Source organism: Pelophylax lessonae (assembly GCF_965119305.1).
Source record: "Pelophylax lessonae genome assembly, chromosome: 4".
Classification (NCBI taxonomy): domain Eukaryota; kingdom Metazoa; phylum Chordata; class Amphibia; order Anura; family Ranidae; genus Pelophylax; species Pelophylax lessonae.
This window is the reverse complement of record NC_138771.1, coordinates 243,175,407-243,198,851: the sequence shown is the minus strand read 5'-3', so window position 1 is coordinate 243,198,851 and position 23,445 is coordinate 243,175,407. Positions and strand designations below refer to the sequence as shown.

The window sequence follows — 23,445 nt, the reverse complement described above, 5'->3', positions numbered from 1 at the left end:
TCTCTTCTGGTGCGATGACTCAACGAGATCTGAAGATCCAGAGATTGAGGTCGCCCGTCCCACTTGGACAGGATCTCCGCTTGGAGACCCCGCGTGTGAAACTGGGCGAAGGGAATCGCCTCGAAAGCCGAGACCATCAATCCCAGACATCTCATGCACGTCCGCAGAGACGAGTGCGGAACGTCCCTGAGGGACCTGACTTCCTCCTGAAGAGTTCTGAGTTTGTCTTCCGGCAGGAAGACCTTCGCTTGTACCGAGTCCAGAATCATTCCCAGGTAGGGAAGACGAACCGACGGACTCAGCGTCGACTTCGGAAAATTTATCGTCCAACCAAACTCCTGTAGAGTTTGCATCGTGACAGACAGGTCCTCCTCCAGACCCTGGCTGGTCGCAGACCGAACCAGGATGTCGTCTAGATACCCCAGGACAGAAATGCCCTGGGCCCTCAACAATGCCAGAACCGGTGCAAGCACCTTGGTGAAGACCCGCGGAGCCGAGGCGAGACCAAAAGGCAACGCCACGAACTGGTAGTGATCCTCCGCAATGGCGAATCGAAGGTACCTCTGGTGACCTTCGAAAATGGGGATGTGAAGGTACGCATCCTTCAAATCGATGGAGGCCATGAATTCCCCCGGAACCAGGGCAGCCACCACCGACCGCAGGGATTCCATGCGGAACTTGCGAACCCGCACAGAGCGGTTCAGAGCCTTCAAGTCCAGAATTGGACGAACCTTGCCCTCCTTCCTGGGCACGGTGAACAGATTGGAATAAAACCCCCGAAATCTGTCCCGATGAGGCACCGGAACCACCACTCCCTGAGCCCTCAGGTCCCGCACCGCCAGGTGCAGGTCCCGCAAACGCTCTGGAGACAGTTGAAGATTTGAGGGAAAAAATCTGCTCTCCGGCCGAGAGAGAAACTCGATCTTGTAACCAGATCGAACGATTTCCTGAACCCATCTGTCCCGCACACGGGCCAACCAGGGCTGAAGAAAACCGAGCAAGCGTCCCCCCACCCCAAAACTGGGTGAGGGCGCCCCTTCAGGCCGCACTGTTATGGGCTGCAGATCCGGATTGGCCGGACTTCTGTTTACCAGACCAGGGCTTCTTCTGAGAGCCTTGACCTTTGAACGGCTTGCCCTTGTAGTGCGGCCGAAAGGCACGAAAGGACCCCTGAGGGGGCCGAAAATTAGCATGCTTCTTCCCAGAAGCCCCCTTAGCTTTGGGGAAATGGGGCAAGAGAGTGCTCTTACCCCCGGTGATCCCCTTAATCAACACATCCAGGGACTCCCCAAAAAGGCGAGACCCATCATAAGGCAGATTGGCTAAGGTCTTACGTGAAGACTGGTCCACCGACCAACATTTTAACCAAATCAGGCGGCGAGACAACACCGCCACACTGTGCACACGTGCAGCCAACGGAACCAGGTCCAGGTCCGCATCACACAGATACATGACACCCTGGTGGATTTGATCCACCATATCCAGGGTCGCCGGTGAGGCCGAATCGGCCACTAGGACGCGCCTAAGCATCTGCGTCCAACTTGCGATCGCCTGGGCCGCCATGAGAGAAGCAAACAGAGCCTTAAGCATAGAACCCGTAACAGAATAAGTATGACGGGTAAGAGACTCCAGTCTCCTATCCGTGGCGTCACGGAACACAGGGGAATCCTCTGCAGGAATCGCAGTGGCTTTGTTTAAAACCGCAATTGCGTGATCCACTGGGGGTGGCACACACCACCTTTCATCAGTGGAAGGCGAGAAAGGATAACGCAGCTTGAATCTACTTGGTACAGCAAAAGGTTTGCGTAGATTGCGCCATTGTTCCTTAACAGCGCGCTGAAAATCATCGTTGCAGGGAAAAACCTGCGGCGTCCTGCGTTTTCTCTGCGTCCCATAAGCCGCCAAGGCGGCGGGGGGACACACCTCATCCTGCAAACGCAGCGTTTGCTTGATGGAAGCAATCAACTCATCCATGATTGCAAGCTCTTCAGGCGAGCCAGGGGGAGAATTATCAACCCCCTCAACTTCAGCCTCCACCTCAGACCCTATTAGATCAAGAGAGGAGCGGGACCCCGATAAGGAGGCCCCCGCCATAACAGCCCTATCACCTTCACCCTCAGAATCAGAGGAAAGAGCAACCCTGGGCCTTTTAGTAGATTGAGCAGCCACCAGCATCTGCACCTGAGCAGCAAGGCCAGCCACAATAGTGGCCAAATCCCCCCCTGGGGGGGAGACAGCGGTCCCCTGGCTTTCCACCAAGGCTGTAGGAAACTTTCCCTCCTGAGAATCCATTGCCCCTGTAATGCCAGACAACAAAGGGTTAACTGCCCCTTTTAAGCAAGCGCGGCAAGCGCAGCCCACCGCACCACACTCAAGCACAATAAGACCCCCACAGGGAATATGCAAACTGAACACAGGCAATGGATAGCAAGAACAGAAGGGTAAAACCTGAGGAGACCCTCGCCGCAGCTGCTGCCTCGATCGGTGTTCCTGGAAAGAGGAAGTGATGCTGCCAGGGCGCTCTATGTAAGCCTATGGAGGCTACAAGAAAATGGCCGCCATGCATGTAAAACATGCGGCCGGAGCGGGTGTAGGCAAAATGGCGCCGTTTGGCGCCGAAACCGCCGCTCCACAGTGTAGTAAAAAACACACATTTCATTCCAGTATCAGAATACATGTCAGATCGCCGCAGCGATCGCTGTATAGTGCCCAAACATGCCAAAAAACATGCCCCACAGCACACAGCTTCACACACTGATCAGCCTGACACAGACAGTGTCACACAGCTCCCCCCCCCCCCCCCCTTGCAGCCCACAGCATGCAGCCGAGAGATAGGGAGACAAGCAGTGTGATTAAAGGCAGGTTACACAGTCCCAGACTGACACCCCCCCAGACAGACAGGTCCCCACATAAATACACTTACCTCACATGGCGTGGGGGACCCGCACAGGCGAACAAGCCGCTGCACATGAGGCAGGGAGAGTCGCATTCAAGACGCACAAAATGGGGGTTAAGAAACCGCACAGCGTCCAGTGAGGTAGCCACCTCACCAATAATCCCTGCACCGAACAGGGATGGGTCGTTCACTGTGCCAGGAGCGTTACCTGGCTGAACGCTCGATGGCAGACTGGGAAGCCACTGACCCACGACCTGCGATCAGGGGGATCAGCCCGAGACCCAGTCCGCATGATCCTCTTCATCCGAAGAACTAACTAATGCTGACAAAAATAACAGCTAAGCAAAGGTAGAGAGAAAACTCAAACAAAATTTTAAAAAGAAGAAAGAGTCTGGGGCAGAAAGCCCCAGCACAGAAAAAGCCAGCCACTCCTGACAAGCTAGACATTAAAACTGAGATATGGTTGCAGGAAGTAGGAGGGTATTGACTGAGGGGACCACCCCTTGAGGGTGGGATATGTTAAAAGCTTTATTGTTAACATATTCTGTTGCCTAGCTACTCCTTCGGAGCAAAGTCTAATACCCCATATGTGACGAATATGAAGAGGCGGCGACTGTCGGAGGACGTAAGAGAAATATATATTTTGTTTATTTTTATTAAAATTTGCCAAATGTAAAGTAAACGAACATTTGCACAACGTAAGGGATTTTGAAGGTTTACAGTTAGGTGATGAGTAACCAATTGTACAGAATAGGTGCGAATGATCATCAATGTCATATGTAGGTTGAAAGAGTCATTAACTGAAACAGATACAGCTGTGTAGAGGGCTTAAAACTGGGTGAGGAACAGCCAAACTCAGTTACTAAGGTGAAGTTGTGGAAGACAGTTTTAGGTTACTGGTCATACACTAAGGCAAGACTGAGCACAACAATAAGACACAAGGTTGTTATATCAGCAATGTCTCACCCAGGCAAATATTTCAAAGCCGACTGGGTTTTCAAGATGTGCAGTCCAAGTTATTTTGAAGAATAAAGAAACGAGCAACATTGAGGACCATAGATGTAGTGGTCCTCAACTATACACAAACATAGGAACTGGGATGCAGAAAAAATAAAAATGGGATTTTTGACTTACCGTAAAATCCATTTCTCTGATGTTCATTGATGGACACAGCTCCTGATCTTCCTAACCATTGGGTTATACTGCCCCCTAAAGGAGTAGGACACTAGGCAGAAAAAAAGTCTGGCTACACCTATGGGCAGTCCCAGGGGGTATACTCTCTCTCTCTTCTATAGGTACTCAGTTTTCTTACAAGCAGTTTCAGAAGATTTACAACTCCACAGAGGGGTGGGTGCTGTGTCCCTCAATGAACATCACAGAAATTGATTTTACGGTAAGTCAAAAATCCCATTTTCTCTTTCATTCATTGACAGACACAGCTCCTAATCTTCATAACCATTGGGACGTCCCAAAGCAGTGTTAAACATGAGGGGAGGGAACAGCAAAAAAATTCCCCAGGCTAAAACGGTAGCCAACCAGGCAACAGGAGCTCAGCCAAAACAAATGGAGCCCAACTGAAAAAACAAAACACCCTCAAAGAGGATCAAGTCCTCTAAACAGTAGCCTGCAAACCTTGTGGCCAAAAGAAGCATCCGCAGGATGCCAAGACATCCACTTTATAGAACTTTGTGAAAGTGTGCACTGACGACCAGATGGCCGCCTTGCAAACCCACGTCACTAAGTGGATGTCTGGGATTACCTGAAGAGACAGATGGATTTGAGACAGCCTATATCCACAGAAGATATGTGGTTAGTTCTCCAAAATGTTTGGAGCCTGCCGAGTTCCTTCAAAAACGGTGTAGAAGTGTACCTAGAAGAATTGATGCGGTTTTGAAGGAAAAGGGTTCTCACACCAAATATTGATTTGGGTTTGAATTCTCTTCCGTTCATTTACTTTCCATTTTGTTAAGTGAAAAAAAAATTGATTTTTGTACTTTCCGTAAAATCCATTTCTCTGAGTTCATCGACGGAGAGTTCTCTTCCACACCTCCATGACAACATCAGGCCTTGCTCTCCTCTTCCTTCCATTTGAGGATGCCCCACAGATGCTTAATTGGGTTTAAGTCTGGAGAGATGCTTGGCCAGTCCATCACCTTTTTCCTCAGCTTCTTTAGCAAGGCAGTGGTCATCTTGGAGGGGCGTTTCAGTCGTTATGATGGAATACTGCCCTGCAGCCCAGTCTCCGAAGGGAGGAGATCATGCTCTGCTTCAGTATGTCACATTACATGTTGGCATTCATAGTTGAACCTTAGCTCCCCAGTGTCGGCAGCACTCATGCAGCCTCAGACCATGACACTCCCACCACCATGCTTGACTGTAGACAAGACACACTTGTCTTTGTACGACTTACCTGGTTGCTGCCACACACGCTTGACACCATCTGAACCAAATAAGTTTATCTTGGTCTCATCAGACCACAGGACATGGTTCCAATAATCCATGTCCTTAGTCTGCTTGTCTTCAGCAAATTGGTTTGCAGGCTTTCTTGTGCATCATCTTTAGAAGAGGCTTCCTTCTGGAACGACAGCCATGCAGACCAATTTGATGTAGTGTGCGGTGTATGGTCTTAACACTGACAGGCTGACCCCCCCCCCCCCCAGCCCTTCAACCTCTGCAGCAATGCTGGCAGCACTCATATGTCTATTTCCCAAAGACATTCTCTGGTTAGGACGCTGAACACGTGCACTCAACTTCTTTGGTCGATCATGGCAAAACCTGTTCTGAGTGGAACCTGTCCTGTTAAACCACTGTGTGGTCTTGGCCACCGTGCTACAGCTCAGTTTTAGGGTCTTAGTAATCATCTTATAGCCTAGGCCTTCTTTATATAGAGCAACAGTTTTTTTGGTTTTCAGATCCTCAGAGTTCTTTGCCATGAGGTGCCATGTTGAACTTCCAGTAACCAGTATGAGAGAGTGAGAGCAATAACACCAAATGTAACACACCTGCGCCCCATTCACACCTGAGACCTTGTAACACGAACGGTTCACATGACACCGGGGAGGGAAAATGGATAATTGGGCCCAATTCGTACACTTTCACTTAGGGGTGTACTCACTTTTGTTGCCAGCGGTTTAGACGTTAATGGTTGTGTGTTGATTTATTTTGAGGGAACAGCAAATTTGCACTGTTATACAAGCTGTACACTCACTACTTTACATTGTAGCAAAGTGTCATTTCTTCAGTGTTGTCACATGAAAAGATATAATAAAATATTTACAAAAATGTGAGGGGTGTACTCACTTTTGTGAGATACTGTAAGTGCCCTTAACCAGGACACAGAAGCCTTTACCGGGTTACAGAAGCCCCATCTGAAAAAATAAAACTAAAGAAAAAACACCCCTTCTTAAACAGCAGCCTGCAAAACTTTGCAGCCAAAAGAAGCATGAACAAATGCCAAATAAAACCTTATAGAATTTTGTGAAGGTATGCACCGATGACCAAGTGGCCACATTGCAAACTTGCGATATGGATGCCTGATAACGGAAGACCCAAGAAGCACTCAAGTAGAATGTGCCATGACAGGGAAAGGTGGAACCTGACCTTCAATGGAATAGGCCTGAGCACTGTCTGTCTGATCCCTCTGAAGATGGTAGCCCAAAGAAGCCGGCAGCCCTTTTCTTGGTCCGTCCATAACCACAAAAAGGGAGTCTGACCTCCGAAAGGACTCAGTAGCTGCCGAATTGCACGAACCACATCCAAGGTATGCAAACCAAATTCCTTAGGATGAGCCGGCTTGGGACACAAGGAAGGCAACACAATGTCCTTATTCAAATTGAAGTCAAAGACAACTTTGGGCAGGAATGATGGACAGGGACGAAGAGCCACTTCATCCCTATGGACCACCAAATAGGGACTGCGACAGGATAATGCCACCAATTCCGATACCCTGCGGGCCGAGGTAATAGCCACCAAGAAGGTCACCTTCTAGGATAGGGTAGACAAGATAATCTCCTGAATATTCACAAATGGAGGTTTCTGGAGAACCAAAAGCACTCAATTTAAATCCCATGGCGGCAAAAGAGACCCTACAGGTGGAGCCACATGTCGAACCCCCTGAATAAAAGTACGAACTAAAGAGTGCATGGCTAGGGGGTCGCTGAAAGAAGATTGCCAAGGCAGACACCTGGCCCTTGATGGTACTCAAGGCCAACTTCTGATCAACGCCCCATTGACGAAAGGTTAAGATCCGAGCCACAAAAAAGGATCGAGGATGAGTGCCAACCGACTCACACAAAGAAAAAAAAATTATACCTTATTGGTACAGTGTTGCATGACCGCGCAATTGTTATTCAAAGTGTGACAGCGCTGAAAGCATGGAAGTGGTTAAAATGCCAGTGCAGGATGTGACCAGGCCAATCTTCACCGAGGCAACAGCTACAGTATACTAGGATGCAGACTACCCATGTGTGCTTCAACCACTTCCCATCAGCGCTATAGCCAAAAAGACAGCTACAGCGCAGACCTTAACCACTTGCCGACCGCCGCAAGTACATATACTGCGGCGGTCAGCCCCTTACAGGCAAAGTGACGTATCGGTACATCACTAGCCTGTGAGGCTCTGGGGAGCGAGCGCACGCCGCCGGATGCGCGCTCCCACTCGCGGACCTCCGCCGATGTCCGCCGGTCACTCGCGATCGTCCGCTAGAGCGGGAGAAAGGCAGGCGGCTAATGTAAACAAGCAGCCTGTCATTCTCCCCTGTGTAAGAATAGTGATCATACGGTTCTACTATGTAGGACCGTTGATCACTGTTCCTACACCTCAAGCCACAGCCAATCAGTTAGAAACACGCCCCTAGGGACACACTTACCCCCTCCCTCTCCAAAAAAGTTAACCCCTTCACTGCCAGTGTCATTTTACAGTAACAGTGCATATGTATAGCACTGATTACTGTAGTAATGTCACTGGTAAGTGTCAAAAATGTCAGTCAAGGGTCCGATCTGTCCGCCGCAATGTCGCAGTACCGCAAAAAAAAAAAAAAAAACGCAGATCGCCGCCATTACGCGTTAAAAAAAAAAAAAAACAACAAAAATGACAAAAATCTTTCCCTTAGTTAGTAAACGCAATAACTTTTGCGCAAACCAATCAAAATACGCTTTTTGCGATTTTTTTTACCAAAAATATGTAGCATAAAACAAATTGGCCTAAAATGTTAAAAAATTTAGATTTTTACATTTTTTCTTAGGGGAATTTCATATAAAAAAAATGTGAAAAATATTGTTATTTTTGCAAAATTGACACTTTTTTTGTTTATAGCGCATGATCAAAAAAAAAAAAAAAAAAAAACGCACAGGTGATCAAATACCACCAAAAGAAAGCTCTGTTTGTGGGAGAAAAAAAAGGATGTCAAATTCGTTTAGGTACAGCGTTGCACGACCGCGCAATTGTCCGTTAAAGTCACGCAGTGCCGAATCGCAAAATAAGCCCTGGTCAGGAAGGGGGTAAAATCTTCCGGGGCTTAAGTGGTTAATTGCCGGGAGGGCGTCTATGTACATCCTCCTGTGCATGAGCTGCCAACATGCTCCCTGCAGAGCGCACACTGCTTGCTCGGTGATCAGCGAGTCCATGAGACTCGGCTGATCACAGATCTGAGTAAGGGGCCGATCCCGGCTGCTCCTACCACGTGATCAGCTGTCAGCCAATGACAGCTGATCACTTGATGTAAACAGCAGCCGGAGATCGGCTTTTTTTTTCTCCTCACGCTATCAGTGTGAGGAGAAAAAAAAAAAAAGTAGATCGCCGGCTGCTGTCAGAGGGACATCGATCCCGAAGAGGAGAGAATCATCTGTGCCCCAGTGCTACCTACCAGTGCAGGTCAGCGCCACCTGCCAGTACCCACCAGTGCCACCTATTAGTTCCACCTACCAGTGCCCTTCAGTGCCACCTACCAGTCCCCTCCAGTGCCCATTGGTGCCACCTATCAGTGTCCACCAGAGCGGCCTTAACAGTGTCGCCTATCAGGGCTCATCAGTGCCACCTCTTCAGCGCACATCAATGAAGGAGAAAAATTATCTGTTTGCAAAATTTTATAACAAACTATACAAAACTTTTTTTTTTTTTGTCGGTCTTTTTTTGTTTGTTCAGCAAAATACAAATCCCCAGTAGTGATAACCACCAAAAGAAAGCCATATTGGTTTGAAAAAAAAAATGATAAGTTAATTTGGGTACAGAGTTGCATGACCGTGCAATTGTCATTCAAAGTAAGACAGCACTGAAATCTGAGAATTGGCCTGGGCAGGAAGGGGGTTTAAGTGCCCAGTAAGCAAGTGGTTAAAAAGAACAATACCTGTTTCTTCATCGTTCTCCTCTGGATCTGTGCTTTGACAAACAGGGTCTCCACGATTTGTTTGGCTACATTTTTCAGATGTGACCCGTTTCTCCAAATCATCTATAAGGGTTGTTGGGCAAGCACTTCTTGTCTCTTGATCTGTTCACACGCAAAGCAAAAAATTATTAATGTTAGATCTAATGTACACAGGGGGGTTTCTAGGGTTTCTTGGGCACCTTGTCTGAAGTTCTGTAGTGCACCATAATAAAAAAGGGTGTGACATGGTTTCTCATTCTCGGTTTTAATTCATTGGTATTAAAAATCTTCTTTGGGTCAGAGGTGTGATTTTGTAAAGGTAATGGAATTACTGAACAACAATCAAATATAATCAAGAGAAATCATAAACTAATTAGGTTGATAAACCTGCGGATGCCCTAAAAGAATAATATTCATATAATATATGTAGATCATTGTTAATCAATGGCATGTTTTTATTTTCAAAGTGTAAATTTAGAAAACCCATGTAGTTAAAATGACAGATATGCACATTATCTGCCTAGCATGTATCTTAGGAAATTTGGGAGAAAAATGTGGTTACTAGTGGAGGTAAGAATGGATGATCAAGATTAAAGTTTCCATTTAGTCAAACTTGGGATGATGACAACAAATAATTGCAAACGACACCCGGGGCATGCTGGAAAACCTGAGACAAGTGCTCTCGGTAGCAAGGTCTACAAATTCTCCTGCATGTCCTGCTTGGCGACTATATGGTCAAAGATGGTTTGGTCAAATCTTGGTGCAAGCTGTATGACCTACATATAAAAAGGTGTCTGCAATTCTACTGTCAATTCTAAGACAGGGAGGACGGTGACATCCATGTTCCATGATAATCAAAACACCATCAGATAAATCAACACTGGGGATTGAGAAACACCGGCGGTAGAGATCAAGTTAGTTAAAGCAAGAAAAAGTGGGCGGTGTGCTCACTTTCACATTCCACATGTTTGAATATTAGCCTAATTATTTAACATTTTAACATTTCTGTATGACCAGATTTTATAAAAACATAGTCCATATTTAATTTTTAGATTTATCACAGTTTAGGTTTATTGTTTATTTGTGTGTTAAAAATGTTGTGAATTTTGGAAATTTTCCTTAATGATACAACACTGTGTTGAACTGTATTTCTTAGAAGCCAGAGAAGTGTAAGGGATGCCGAATTTTTGCATGCCTGAAACTGATGTTGTACTGGAACAACAAGAATGTAATTCATAATTATCAATGAGCTAACAATGTAGCTAACATGTAATAGTAATTATTAATGAGCTAACAATGGAAACACATGCCTGAAACGCTGGTATTTTTGTAAGAGCAACTTTTTAAGAAGATGGAAAAAAATATGGAATATCCGGCTTGCAACAACCTCGCCCCTTAGCTCATTCTTGCTGTCAGCAATCTTCCTCTGTTAGACTAACTGCACTGTGGAGTCTAAAGTCCCGTACACACGATCAGATTATCGAACGATCTGTCGTCTGTTTTTTGTGGCATGCTAGTCTGATGTGGAAAGTGAAGAGGTTATTTTCATACGAATTTTCCCATACGACAGAATTCTACTTCAGAAGTCATGTCATGTGTTGGATTGCTTTGTATGTGTTCTTTCGTCTCTGAGCATGCCTAGTCTTGCTCTTAAGATTTTTTTTCCATCGAAATCTGTACTAATGAGACGAAAATCGGACGTTGTTTTGACGGACGACAAAAATTATATAGCCTGCACATCAGGATTTTGTCAGCCGAAAAGACGGAGTCGGCTGTCGAAAGTACCATACTAACAATCCGAAAATCGACAGATCGGTCGTCGGACGAATTTTCCCTACAGATTTTCTTATCGTGTGTATGGGCCTTAACAGTGGTGCAGTGCAGCAGAGCCCTATTGGTTGCGACTGCTGAGCACTGCAGTACAAGTAAAGACAAATCCCGGTACCTATACTGGTTGTATTTAAAATACTTCAAAAATGTTTAGCAGAGTCATTTTTATCTTAATGTTCTAGTGGTATAGATGTGTAAATACTGTCCAAACACGTTTTTGTTTTTTACTTCGAATAAAATGGTCTTAGTTCACTTTAAAGTGTAATTATTTCTTATGACCAATACATAGAGCTACAATACAAAGTTTGATAAAAGCTTCCTATTCTTTTTTCATGGTAAGTTTAAATTTAACGTAACCTTTGATTTTACAATTTAAGTGCCAAAAGAATTACCATTAAGCAAAACTGAAGCAGCAGTCAGGAAATTCTTCTTTCGCAGCAGATCTGTGAGATCATGGACGGTGCAGTTTGTTGTACCCCAGTCATAAAGCAATTCTTGTGTTGGACTTTTTCCCTTTTGAATGCTTCCTTCAAATCGCCTTTCAAATAAGGTATGAGCATAAATAAAATCAATAACCTATGCACAATGAGCATGAAGCACCATACACAGTAAAATAACAACATAAATAAAATATATAACAAAAGAACAGAAAACAAAAGATTTAGCTCTAAAACATGGTAGGCTATAAAAACAAGACAGATGGCATGCTACAGGATTTGTGACAATAAGCGATAAAAGAATAATGCTAAGAAATACTTGAAAAAAAGCTAAAAAATTAACGCTCAGCTATTGAAACAAATGCACATTCACAAATGCAAAACACGGCAGGGAGTAAAAGGTTTCTCTTAAAAATCGCCTTTCAAATAAATTATAAAAATAAGCTATGCATAGATTACCGTATATATTCTTGTATGAGCTGACTTTGTCAGCACATTTTTTATGCTGAAAAAGCCCCCCTTGGCTTATACTCGAGTGAGGGTCCCACTTACCCGTTCTCCGGTCTCTCCCGCTCATCTGCGGGCACCTGCAGCCTCTGTTGGTGGTCCGGTGACTGCTGACTTATCGGTAGGCCGACAAGTCCCCCGGCCTGACATGTACACTGCGCATTCGCCACCGAAGCTCGGGAAAGTCCGTACGCACTTCTTGTGCAGATGGCACATTGATGTGTGACGCCAGGCATTTTTAAATGTAAGGCGCCTCGGGGATGGGAAAGTAGGACCCCTGCGCATCCTCTGCATTTTCTGTACCATGTCCGCAGTCCCTGCATCTCCTGTACCATGTCCGCAGCCCCTGCATCTCCTGTGCCATGTCCGCAGCCCCTGCATCTCCTGTGCCATGTCCGCAGCCCCTGCATCTCCTGTGCCATGTCCGCAGCCCCTGCATCTCCTGTGCCATGTCCGCAGCCCCTGCATCTCCTGTGCCATGTCCGCAGCCCCTGCATCTCCTGTGCCATGTCCGCAGCCCCTGCATCTCCTGTGCCATGTCCGCAGCCCCTGCATCTCCTGTACTACCGTGTCTATTGGTATCCATTTTTATTTTCAAAATTTACCAGTAGCTGCTGAATTTCCCACCCTAGGCTTATACTCGAGTCAATACGTTTTCCCAGTTTTTTGTGGTAAAATGAGGTGCCTCGGCTTATATTCGGGTTGGCTTATATTCGAGTATATACGGTATATCAAATACATAAAGTAAATAAATGACCTGTGCATTATGAACACAAAGTAGTACACATAACAAAATAACAATCAAATACATAAGAGAACAGCATGAAAAGAATACCCTAAACACCTGTTAAGCTAAAGCTAAAAGATTGTTACAAATTATACACTAAAGATGCTACACATTTAGGCCCCTTTCACACACGGAGTCCGTCAGACGGACTCTGTTTTTCTTAGCGGGGGATCGTTTCGCCGATCCCCCGCTGAGCAGGCGGATGACAGCTGTGTCTCCGCGCTGTGTGCGGAGACACAGCTGTCAGGTCCCCATTCTTCTCTATGGGGGAATCGGATGGGAACGGAACGTCTGTCCGTTCTCATCCGATCCGCCAGACGGATGCAAAATAGAGTTTCCATCCGTCCAGTTTTGACGGATCGGATCGGATGTCAGCGAACATGTCTCCGCTGACATCTGATGCTCCATAGAGATGCATGGGGCGTCCGTTCAGATCCGCCAAAAAAAAAAAAACTGACAGGCGGATCTGAACGGACTGTGTGTGAAAGGGGCCTAAAGGTGCTAACAAAAAAATAATGATAAAGAATACGCAGCAGTATAGATATAATGGAAAACCTAGACAATTAAAACAAACGCATGTTTAAGTTCACAAATGCTGATTTGGAAGTGAACTTTAGGTTAAAACATCATGAACAATGAATAAACGTTGATGAAATGGAAATATAAGTACAGTAAATGGAAGTAGGCATCCTTCATATCTAGTATTATGGAAAGATCCGCGCTTAGGATAAAGGAGGGTAGTAGGGTAAGGGCACTAAAAAAAGGTCAATCGGCTGCAGCCCACTTCGGAATATAATCCCAAAGGATTATACACTGAATATGCAAAAAAATCCTTCATATGTACTGAAGCCAGGAAATCCAGAGGGAGGGAAGCAACCACTGACCGCACAAATGCCATATAGAACCTTAGAACATGCAAGAACTTGTTCAAGCCCTTCAGATCCAGAAGGAGCAACCCACTGCCACATGGCTTCAGCACCATGAATAGATTAGAATAGTAACCATACAATCTTTATGGTTCTGGAACAGGGGCAATGACCCCCCTGAGGGAGCAACTGGTTAGAAGCAGAAAACAGGGCTCCAAGGGACTTGGTTGGTGGTTTGGGCACTCCCCAGGGCCCAACGGTTCTAATTAGCAACTGTTTTAATGTCTTACAATATCTGTAAGAAAGCTCACAGTGGACCATTGAGATGGAAATAAAATAGAAGCCTGGCATTCTCTTCAGAGAATCCATCTGCCTCAGAAAAAAACACTTCAACAGACCCTCCCTTCTCCAATTCCTTCTCTTCCATCCCGAGAAAAGGTGGTAGAAGGAAGTCACAAAGTAATTCTAGTGGGGATGAAGAACTAGACCTCCTCCGGTCATCTTTTCACAGCGCCTCACAGAAACAGATATCTGCTGGCTGTCCCAACACAGTGGAAAAAGCAGCTAAGAATTCCTCCTTGAGCATGAAGGTCCCTACAGACTGAGCCCCTGAACGAGTCTGTGAGCAACTAGATGTTGCCCGAGACCCAGAGCCTAGTTGCTGCCCTATAGGAGAAACTGGAAGGAAGACTGTCTACTGAAACAAATAGGTGTAGTGCACTTGTCCCTGATCCTTCTGGTGCCAGATCCGCCTTGCCTGCAGAGCCCACAAGAGGCCACAATATAGACAAAAACTAATAGGGGGGGGGGGCCTGGAATCTTTGCACCACACCCTGTGCTGTAGCGCTCCACAATACATGTCCTTCTCAGCTAGTGCCTACAGTAAGAAATGGGCGATTGCAGGATGGTGCCCATTGCTTGGTCTCCAGGCAGCCTCTGCAAAGTAGCACTGGTAGACAGGGTAGTAGTTGCAAAGCACTGCTGCCCGGTCATGCTGCAGCACCGCTAAGTCTGTGCAGTGGCATGCGAGAGGAATCAGTACCCTCAATGCATGTCCATATTGTCCTCTAGTGGTACTGCACCAGCTGGGACATGCAGTTCCTCCAAGTGTGGCGGCGAACCACTGCCCATGTCATGAGTCTCACAAGCTGCCCAAAGGCAGAGAAAACACAGGACACACCAATCTTCACCTTCTCTATGATATGCATACCCCTTAGGGCATTCAGGCAATGGGCTCTGCCTCTGCAGACATCAGCACTGGATTGTAAAGTAACCTACAGATGCAATTGACTGCCAAAGGGAGTGCCACACATGAGTGCCAGTGCAGCCTACAAATCGTCCATATTCTTCCCCTGGGGTCTAGGTATGGGCATCGTCCCTCTGGGATATGAAATTCCATAGGGACTAATCAGGAAAGCTGTCACTGCTATTAAGCACTGAGGCTCAACAGAGAAAGGCAGCTCAAATTGAAAAGTAGAAATTCCTCTTTCAGCTGAGAGAGACAGCTCCATTACCTACATAGACTAGGGAATAACAATTCTGGAAGTGGGAGGAGTTGTGCGGGGGGCAGTGTCAAGCTTTGCTATTTGCTGGTATCCAATCGCCTGGACATGTAGCATAACCCAGTAGTCTAAGGGTCCATTCACACTAGCGCGACTTGTCAGGCGACTTGGTCGCCTGACAAGTCGCGGTTGGTCGCTCGCAGGACCCGTTCTAATAGGAGCAACACAAGTTGCTCCGACTTAGAAAAAGGGTCCTGTACTACTTTGGGGTGACCTGGAGGCGACTTGCATTGACTTCAATTATATGAAGTCCGTGCAAGTCGCGCCGACTTCACAGGTCGCCCCAGCAAGTCGTGTCGCCCCTGTCTGAATGGGCTCTAAGAATAAACTCACCTGTGACTTGTCAAGTATGGTTAAATATATAAACATTTTGAAACCTGAATGGCCTCTAAACGTAACTGTTACATTTTCTTATCAGCCCTATAGTATGACAGAGCAGATTTCAGAAACAATTTCTCACACTTGAAGCTAAAGAAAAAAATAGACTCTACTTGAGATACTTTAATATAGTGTAGGAACAATAACAATATGGTTTATTACCTTATATGGAACTGTGAGTATCGGGATTCCCCTGAAGCTTTTTTTATATCCATTGCTATAGTTTTCCATCCATCTTGCGGATCAAGAAAATCTGCCAGCTGTCTAAATAATCCAGGACTCAGGTTACGGACAAAAGTGGATGGTGTTACGGTGTTACTCATCTTCAAATTCTGTATTTAAAAAAAAACGCATCATTTTTCATTCAATCTAGTTTGTTAAAATGTGTGCACAAAACAAATACAAAACAGTTATAGCTGCAATTGATTACCGATCTCAAGGCATGGTAGAACATATCTATCCAACATTCTGCCTCCACTTTTTTCTTATAATGCAATTTATTGATGGACCCCACAGCCTTTCAAATTAATCTGAATTGCCCAATGCTGATATACTAGTTTCTTTCAGGCCTCTTGCACACGGGGGTAAAAATGCCACTTTTTTTATTTAATCGGAACACAGATGCATTGTCGTCATGGGAACAATGTACACAGCTGTGTAAATACCAGTAATGCAGTACATACAGTAATACAGTAGAGTATAGAGCCGTAAAATACGCATGCATACACAAGGTCTTTACAGAACACTTTAGGCTTCACTCACATGGGGCGGGCTACAGCATACATGGGCCATGTTTACCTGCACAAGGATGCACAGGTGTTCCACGCATCCCTGTGCAGACAGTCCCACTGATGTCAACTGGGAAGCAGCTGCTGCTCCCAATCTGACCATTGTTGCAAAATAAATTCAAATTTTGATTCACCTGACCACAGAACAGTTTTCCACTTTGCAACAGACCATTTTAAATGAGTTTTGGCCCAAAGAAAGCAGAGCTTTTGAATTATGTTCAGTAGCATGCACTGATACCTCATGCAATATTGTACCCATATGACCAGCGTGCTTTTTATTTTTTGCTAAATAAATGAAAAGAGACTGTAAATTTTGCAAATAAATCATCTTTTTTCATAAATTTAGGCCAAAATGTATACTGCTACATTTCTTTGGTAAAAATAACCCAAATCAGTGTATATTATTGGTCTGTAGGAAAGACTATACAGCCCAAAATGTACGATATATAATTGGCTTTCATTTAGGCTGCTTTCACACTGGGCAGTTTTTCAAGCACTTTTGAGTTAAAAAAAAAAAAAAAAAACACCTGAAAAGCTCAAAATTAAACAAGATTTTATTGAAGTTCATCTTGAAATAACAGAACATGCATAGTAGTGTAACAAGTCGTACATAGTAGGTGAAGTCCATATCGACAATACACTAGGTGGAAAGAACAAAAACGCAGATGAACTTCAAGATTCAACTAATAAACAACAACAGCATGATAAAAATAGATTTTACGTTAGGAAAAGAAAAAGAAAGAAGGGAGGGGGGGGGAGGGAGGGAAGGAGAAGAGAAGGGGGGGGGGGGGCAAGGAAAAGATGCAGATGCAGCTGGAAAGTAAAGCTACTGGTGTACCGGGCAAAGTTGCTGTGCCAGGGATGACATTCTGCAGTATAAAATAAAAGACACAATGCAATAAGATATCCCATGATAAAGATAACAAAACGTGGAATGAGAGGCCATGTCAGAGGTATCCGCAAAAGAGGTCAGGTAGGTAATCCTCAGGTCTGTTGCCCCGGGGGTGTGGATGGAAGAGGTGGTGAAGCAGTTCCATTTTCGAAAGAAGGCTTTCGGACGAGAATGTGGGTTTAGGGTGAGACCAGTTTGTTCCTTATTCAGGAAGGCATGAAGATCTGAGATTAGTTCAGTGATGGGGGGGGTTGTGTCTAACCAATGTCTAAGTATAACTCTGCGTGCAGCCATTAAACAACAACCATTGCTTATGCTAGAAGAGAACAAGTTTCGACCTTTGTGGCAGAGAAGATTGTAGAGAGTCTAAATGACCAAATATGAGGACATATATGTCTTTGTGCAGGATGAGGCCCAATGTCCGTGATATGAAGCGGAGAAGCTGATCCCAGAAGGTCGAGATTTGTTGGCATTCCCATAGCTTGTGGAGGATGGAGGGTTGATGGATCTTGTTCCAGGGTTTGGCCACTGACTGCGAAACATGGCTATAGAGTTCCTCATGTAATGGTTTCTAGAGATGGGATATTTTATGTTTGCCCTGTAGTATCCAGGAGTCCATGACTGATGCCCAGAAGCATTGGGTTTTGGATTGGCAAAGGGAATCGACAAAGCCCACACATTGTTGAAGGTGTAAGTGATGACTTAAAGGGATTCCGAATGATTGGAAAATATCATTGATGCTCAGTGGTTTGCCAGTGAAATCGTCAAAGAGTTGAGAGAATAGCGTTACGCCTAGCGTACACCATTTGTGAAAGGCAGCGTGTTGCTGCGCCTGGGGAAACAGGGGGCGATGTCGGATAGGAAAGTAACGAGAAAGGCGTTGGGGTGCTCCCAGCTTTTTCCTCACTTCCCCTCCAGGCCACGACCGTATCTCTGATCAGAGCTTTGGATTTCAAGGCAACCAAGTCATAAGGGGCAACCATTTGAGATTCTAGTGCCAAGTTGGTATATCTTGATTTGCAACTTATCCAGTCCAGACACCCACGTAGGAGGCATACCAGATTATAGAGTCTAGTGTTCGGAAGATCGATTCCGCCATCTCGCTTAGAGAGGCATAATTTATGGAGAGCAATTCGGGGACGTCGGCTCTTCCAAAAGGAAGGCGTTCAATGCTTTATTAAGCCGTTGAATATCTGAGTGCTACAGGAGGAGAGGGATGGTCTGCAATGGGTAGAGTAGTTTGGGGAAACTAGACATTTTAAACAAATGACACCTGCCGAAGAAGGAGATAGGGAGATTCTGCCAATTGTGTAGTTCTGCTATGATCTTATCCAGGACAGGAGTAAAGTTGAGGAGGTAAAGTGAGGAAGGGTGGCTTACAATCTTCACCCCTAGGCAAGTAATAAAAAAAGTGTCAGTTACTCTAAGCGGGCAGGAAGCGGCCCAAGGAGGTTTACGCGTGGTGTTAAGGGGTAGGATTTTGCTCTTTGAGAAATTTATGTGCAGGCCAGAGCATTTGCGTAAGTCACCAAATATGGATTGGATGATGGGGAGGTCGTGCTGTGGATCGGATGTGAAAATCAGCACATCATCTGCGAAAAGAGCCGAACGCATTTCTTGCGAACCCACACGGATTACCTTTAGGTCAGGGTGATGTAGCAAGAACCAGGAGAGTGGCTCTATGGCAAGATTGATTAGCAGAGGGGAAAGGGGGCAGCCTTGCCTTGTTCCCTTAAACAAGCAAAAGGGATGGCAGATGTTACCTGCAGCAACCACCTCTGCCGATGGGGAAGTGTACACTGCACAGACTAAATGTAGAATAGGGCTGGTGAAACCTAGTCTTGTGAGTACCAGATCAGACCACTGAAAGCTGACGTTGTCAAACGCCTTTTCGGCGTTTAGAATAATAATCGCAGCGTCAGTGGTGGGATCAGGCTTCGCTACTTCTGGTGCTACGAGAACCTTCCTGGTATTAGAGGTAGCTGACCTGCCGTTAGTAAAGCCTGCTTTAAGCTGGGTGGATAAGAGAGGGTAGGATAGAGGCCAGCCTATTTGCCATGATCTTGGAGAACATTTTGGAGTCAACCTTGAGAAGCGAGATTGGATGGTAGGAGCATGGTTCAGTGGGGTCTTTTCCTTTTTTTGGTATGAGCTTTATATGTTCTTGGAATCCCGTAGGTAAGTAGGGGTGTCCCTCTAGTATATGATTGAAGACCTCTAGCAGGGTAGGGGCAATGGAGTCTGAAGCTAGTTTATAGAACTCTGGGGTGTACCCGTCCGGGCCAGGGGATTTGCCTGGTGTCAATGTTTTAATCATGGTAGTTACTTCCTCCAAAGAGATGGGGCCATTGAGGAGGTGCAGGTGGTCCTCCCATACCTTGGGAAGTGGAATGGATGACAGGAGCGAGGAAGTGGCCGAGTTGTCTATAGGGTCGGGACCATACAAAGATTTATAGTATTGTTCAAATATTTGGATGATAAGATTGAGGTCATCTACCTGTGTACCTTGAGGGTCTTAGAGGGCAGCTAGATATGTGGGAGTGTAAGGGCCCTTGCAGCGGGAGGCCAGTAATTTGCCAGGATTATTCCCAAAGGTGTGAAATTTCCAATCCTGGTGGGATTTATGTAGATTTTCCCATGTTTCTGTCCACTCGCAAAGCGTGCCTTTGCCAAACACCAGTGTTCCTTGTTGTGGGGGTGTTGGAACAGTTAAGGTTGGCCTGTGCTTCCTGAAGGGAAGCACTGGCAGTCGTATACTCCTTTGCAACATTTTTCTTGAAGGCCATGGCATAAGATATGAGTCGGCCCCTCAGAACTGCCTTACCCGCCTCCCAAAGTAGAGTCGGAGAACAATCTGGGGTGGCATTATGGGCAAGGAAGTCAGCCCAGGTGTCCTTGAGAAATGAGCAGACCCTCGGGTCCCTGGCTAGATAAGAGGGGAAACGCCAAGTCCCTTTCAAGGAGTTAGTGGCAAAGTAGGTGAGGTCCGCCGACACGGGAGAGTGGTCAGATATAGCGATGTCGTGGATGCTGGGGTGGATTGTATAAGGCAGCATTTTGTCATTGGGGAGAATGTAATCAATTCTGGTGAGGGTGTTGTGAGGGTGTGAGAAGGAGTATTCTTTCGTGTCAGGGTGAGTCAAATGCCATACATCAGTCAGACACACGCCATCAGCGCAGGAGTGAAGAAGTTGGGAGCTGTGAGATAGTGGTGGAGAGGGAGTCCCTTCCTGCAGATCGGTCTTCACCAGGATGCATGAGCTGGTTGTAGTCTCCAGCCACTAACAGAGGGAAATGAATAAAAGGAGCTAAGAGGGTAGTGAGGTTTTGGAAGAATGATTTAGAGGGCGTATTAGGGGCGTAAACCAGTGCTATCGTCGAGTCTCGATTTAGGGTTTTGAGGTGAAGGCTGGCTATACGTCCCTCACCATTGAGACTCGACGACAGCAATTTGTTGGGGTAACGTTTGTGGATTAAGACCATAACACCTGCTTTACCTTTGACAGCAGGAGTGCCAAAAACTTGGCCCACCCACAGTTTTTTCATGCGGACAAAGTCCTTTTCAAACAGGTGGGTCTCCTGAAGAACCGTGACGTCAGCCCTCAGACGCCTAAGGTGTCTGAGAAAAGCTATGCGCTTATGTGGCGACCTGAGGCCTTTCACATTCCATGAAACAACTTTCATGTGGGTTCAAAGATCTGTGGAAGACTCAAATGCAGACATAACCATATTCTCAGTATTGCAGTAGTGGTGTAGCGCAGCAAAAGAGGGACGAGCAGTAATACATGGAATAAGGAGAAGGCATCTGGCAGGAGACGGGAGGAAATAAGGGGAAAACAAGGCCCAACAGGGGCCCAGGGCAAAAACCCAGGGGTAAAAACCAGTTGAAGCCTAGACTTCTCTTTTTTCCACATGTAAGACACACATACATAAGGAACATCGTTACCGATAGTTGGAGTCTGGCGCCCTCACAATATTCTGCAGGACTGGCTGGGTCCGCCACGGCAGAACATACCAATATGACTGAGAGAAGAGGTAAGCTGCAGAAATCCAATACAGGGTAAGGCTGTGCACCTAGGGGAGGGCGTATCCCCAAATAGAACAAATAAACATGAGTCAGCAGTTGGCAATAAACCTATAACAGTGCAGCAGGAGAACAGCATTAAATGAAAAGCACATCTAACATAAACAATAGGAGCTAGTCTTTTGGGTAGAAAGGTGAACCTCAGATGGATGAAGGAGAGGACGTGGGCATGAGCACAGTATGGTGGCTGAGCAAGTTAGAGTCCCCGCCATCATAGGCAGGAGTCCGCCAAATAGAGCTCAGCGTGTCCTGGAGCGAGAGGCAGGGCCAGACAAGTGCAACTTTTTGGCTGACTCTTTCCTGGGGCTTTTTTGTTCCCTCGAGCCCTGGGGGTGTTGAGGCGAGGGATTGGGAGAGGCATCCAAGGAGATATGTAGGTGGGTTTGAAGGAAGTGGCTGGCCTCATCTGGATGTGAAAAAGATTTCTGCTTTCCAGAAACGTCAGTAAGGCGGAGTGTAGCTGGGTAAGCAAGGGTGAATTTGATAGCCTTGTGGTACAGGGCCTGAGAAATGGGTTGAAAAGCCTTTCTGCGTCTTGATACTTCCTGCGAGTAATCCGCAAATAATAGTAGCTTGTGGCCATCAATCTGTAAGGATTTGGAGTTGAGAAAAGATTTAAGGACCTTTTGTCTATCCATGTAATTTAGGTACCAGACAATTACAGGGCGAGGAGAGCATCTCTCAGAGGAGGCACCCAGGCTGTGTGCCCGCTCCACTGTGCAGGCAGCTGTAATTCTTGGGGCTGTAGGGAAATGGGTCATGCAAAAGTCAATTAGAGTGTCAGCACTGTAGATCTCTGGGAGTACTATGATCTGGAGATTACTTCTCCTGGAGCGATTCTCCAGGTCATCCAGAAGATATCTTTGTGTTTGCCTGGCCTGTTGATCCATAGAAAATGAGCCCTGGAGCTCGTCCTCCAGGTCAGACATCCTATGCTCTAACTGTCAGCCTGTGGGAATGTTCCCCCAGCTCCCTCCTCAATTGTGCAATGCCCTGGGAGATTGCTTTGTCCACAGCCTCTGTAATTGTAGGGGACAGCAGGGCAGCTACCGCCTGAGCTAGTGAGGCAACCTGAGCTTCAGGGAATGCTGGGGTTTGGGGTCCCTGTGCAGCGGTGGCAGGCAGAGGAGTCACACCCACCATGTCTGCCTCATGTGAGGCCTGCTCAGCTCATGTGCCTCTGGGGGGCGGGTTGACTGGCGGAGGGCCATGGTGGACGAAGTTGTCCATAGTTACTGGGTCCCCGAGGTGTGGAAAGATGGTCCACCGGGTCGGGTGGGCTGCAGAACAGGTTTTCTAGGCTGGTAATCTCGGAGCCGCCGTTCCGCGCGGCTTCTCACATGGGCACCGGAAGTAAATGCTTCCCTTTAAAATCAATGAATATGTTCACACTGGGACAGTGTACTTCCGTTGCAGTGAAGAAAATCCTGCTTGGAGCATCTTTGGGAAATAAAAAAAAAAAAAGAGACACCTTCCCATTGAAAGCAATGAAAAAAATATATACTGCGGTAGGCAGGTCCTCCTGCGCGAACCGACGTAGGGGGTACGTTGGTCGTGCGCCTGCAGCTAGGGGGCGAGCGTGCGCTGGCAGCGGCGCGCTCCCGCCCCCACTCCCCAGTGGGGACTCTGATGCACAGGGCAGGTGGCTCAGATTGCTGCCTGACACCCGCGATCGCTCCCTGCCAAGAGAGAACGGTCAGCTGTTGTAAACACAGCTGACCGTTCTTCTCTTTGGAATGATCACAGAGCGCCTGTGATCCTTCTATATAGGATCACAGGTATCTGTGAGCATTTCACAAGCCACGCCCCCCCCCCCCCCAAGTTGGAATCACTCCCCTAGGCTCACATTTAACCCCTTCCCTGCCAGTGTAACTATTACAGTAACAGTGCATATTTTTAGCACTGATTACTGTATTAATGTCACTGGTCCCCACAAAAGTGTCAAAAATGTCAGTTAGGGGTCCGATCTGTTCACCTGTGCGATTTTTTGATCATTCGCTATAAAAAGGGTGACAATTTTGCAAAAATAATATTTTTCACATTTTTTTTATATGAA

The 23,445-nt window shown here is 46.3% G+C and overlaps 1 protein-coding gene across 1 annotated transcript in view; it reads right to left on the bottom strand.

Annotated features, from left to right (window-relative positions):
- The window catches only part of IRAK4 (interleukin 1 receptor associated kinase 4), a 54,755-nt gene extending 38,802 nt beyond the window's left edge, over positions 1-15,953 (bottom strand). Inside the window, exons 1-3 of the mRNA XM_082257142.1 lie at positions 15,788-15,953; positions 11,481-11,626; positions 9,241-9,381 (exon numbers count right to left, since the gene is read on the bottom strand). Coding sequence (XP_082113268.1) covers positions 9,241-9,381; positions 11,481-11,626; positions 15,788-15,948 — 448 coding nt within the window. The 5' untranslated portion in view covers positions 15,949-15,953. The remainder of the gene's footprint in view (positions 1-9,240; positions 9,382-11,480; positions 11,627-15,787) is intronic.
- Positions 15,954-23,445: the final 7,492 nt, after the last annotated feature.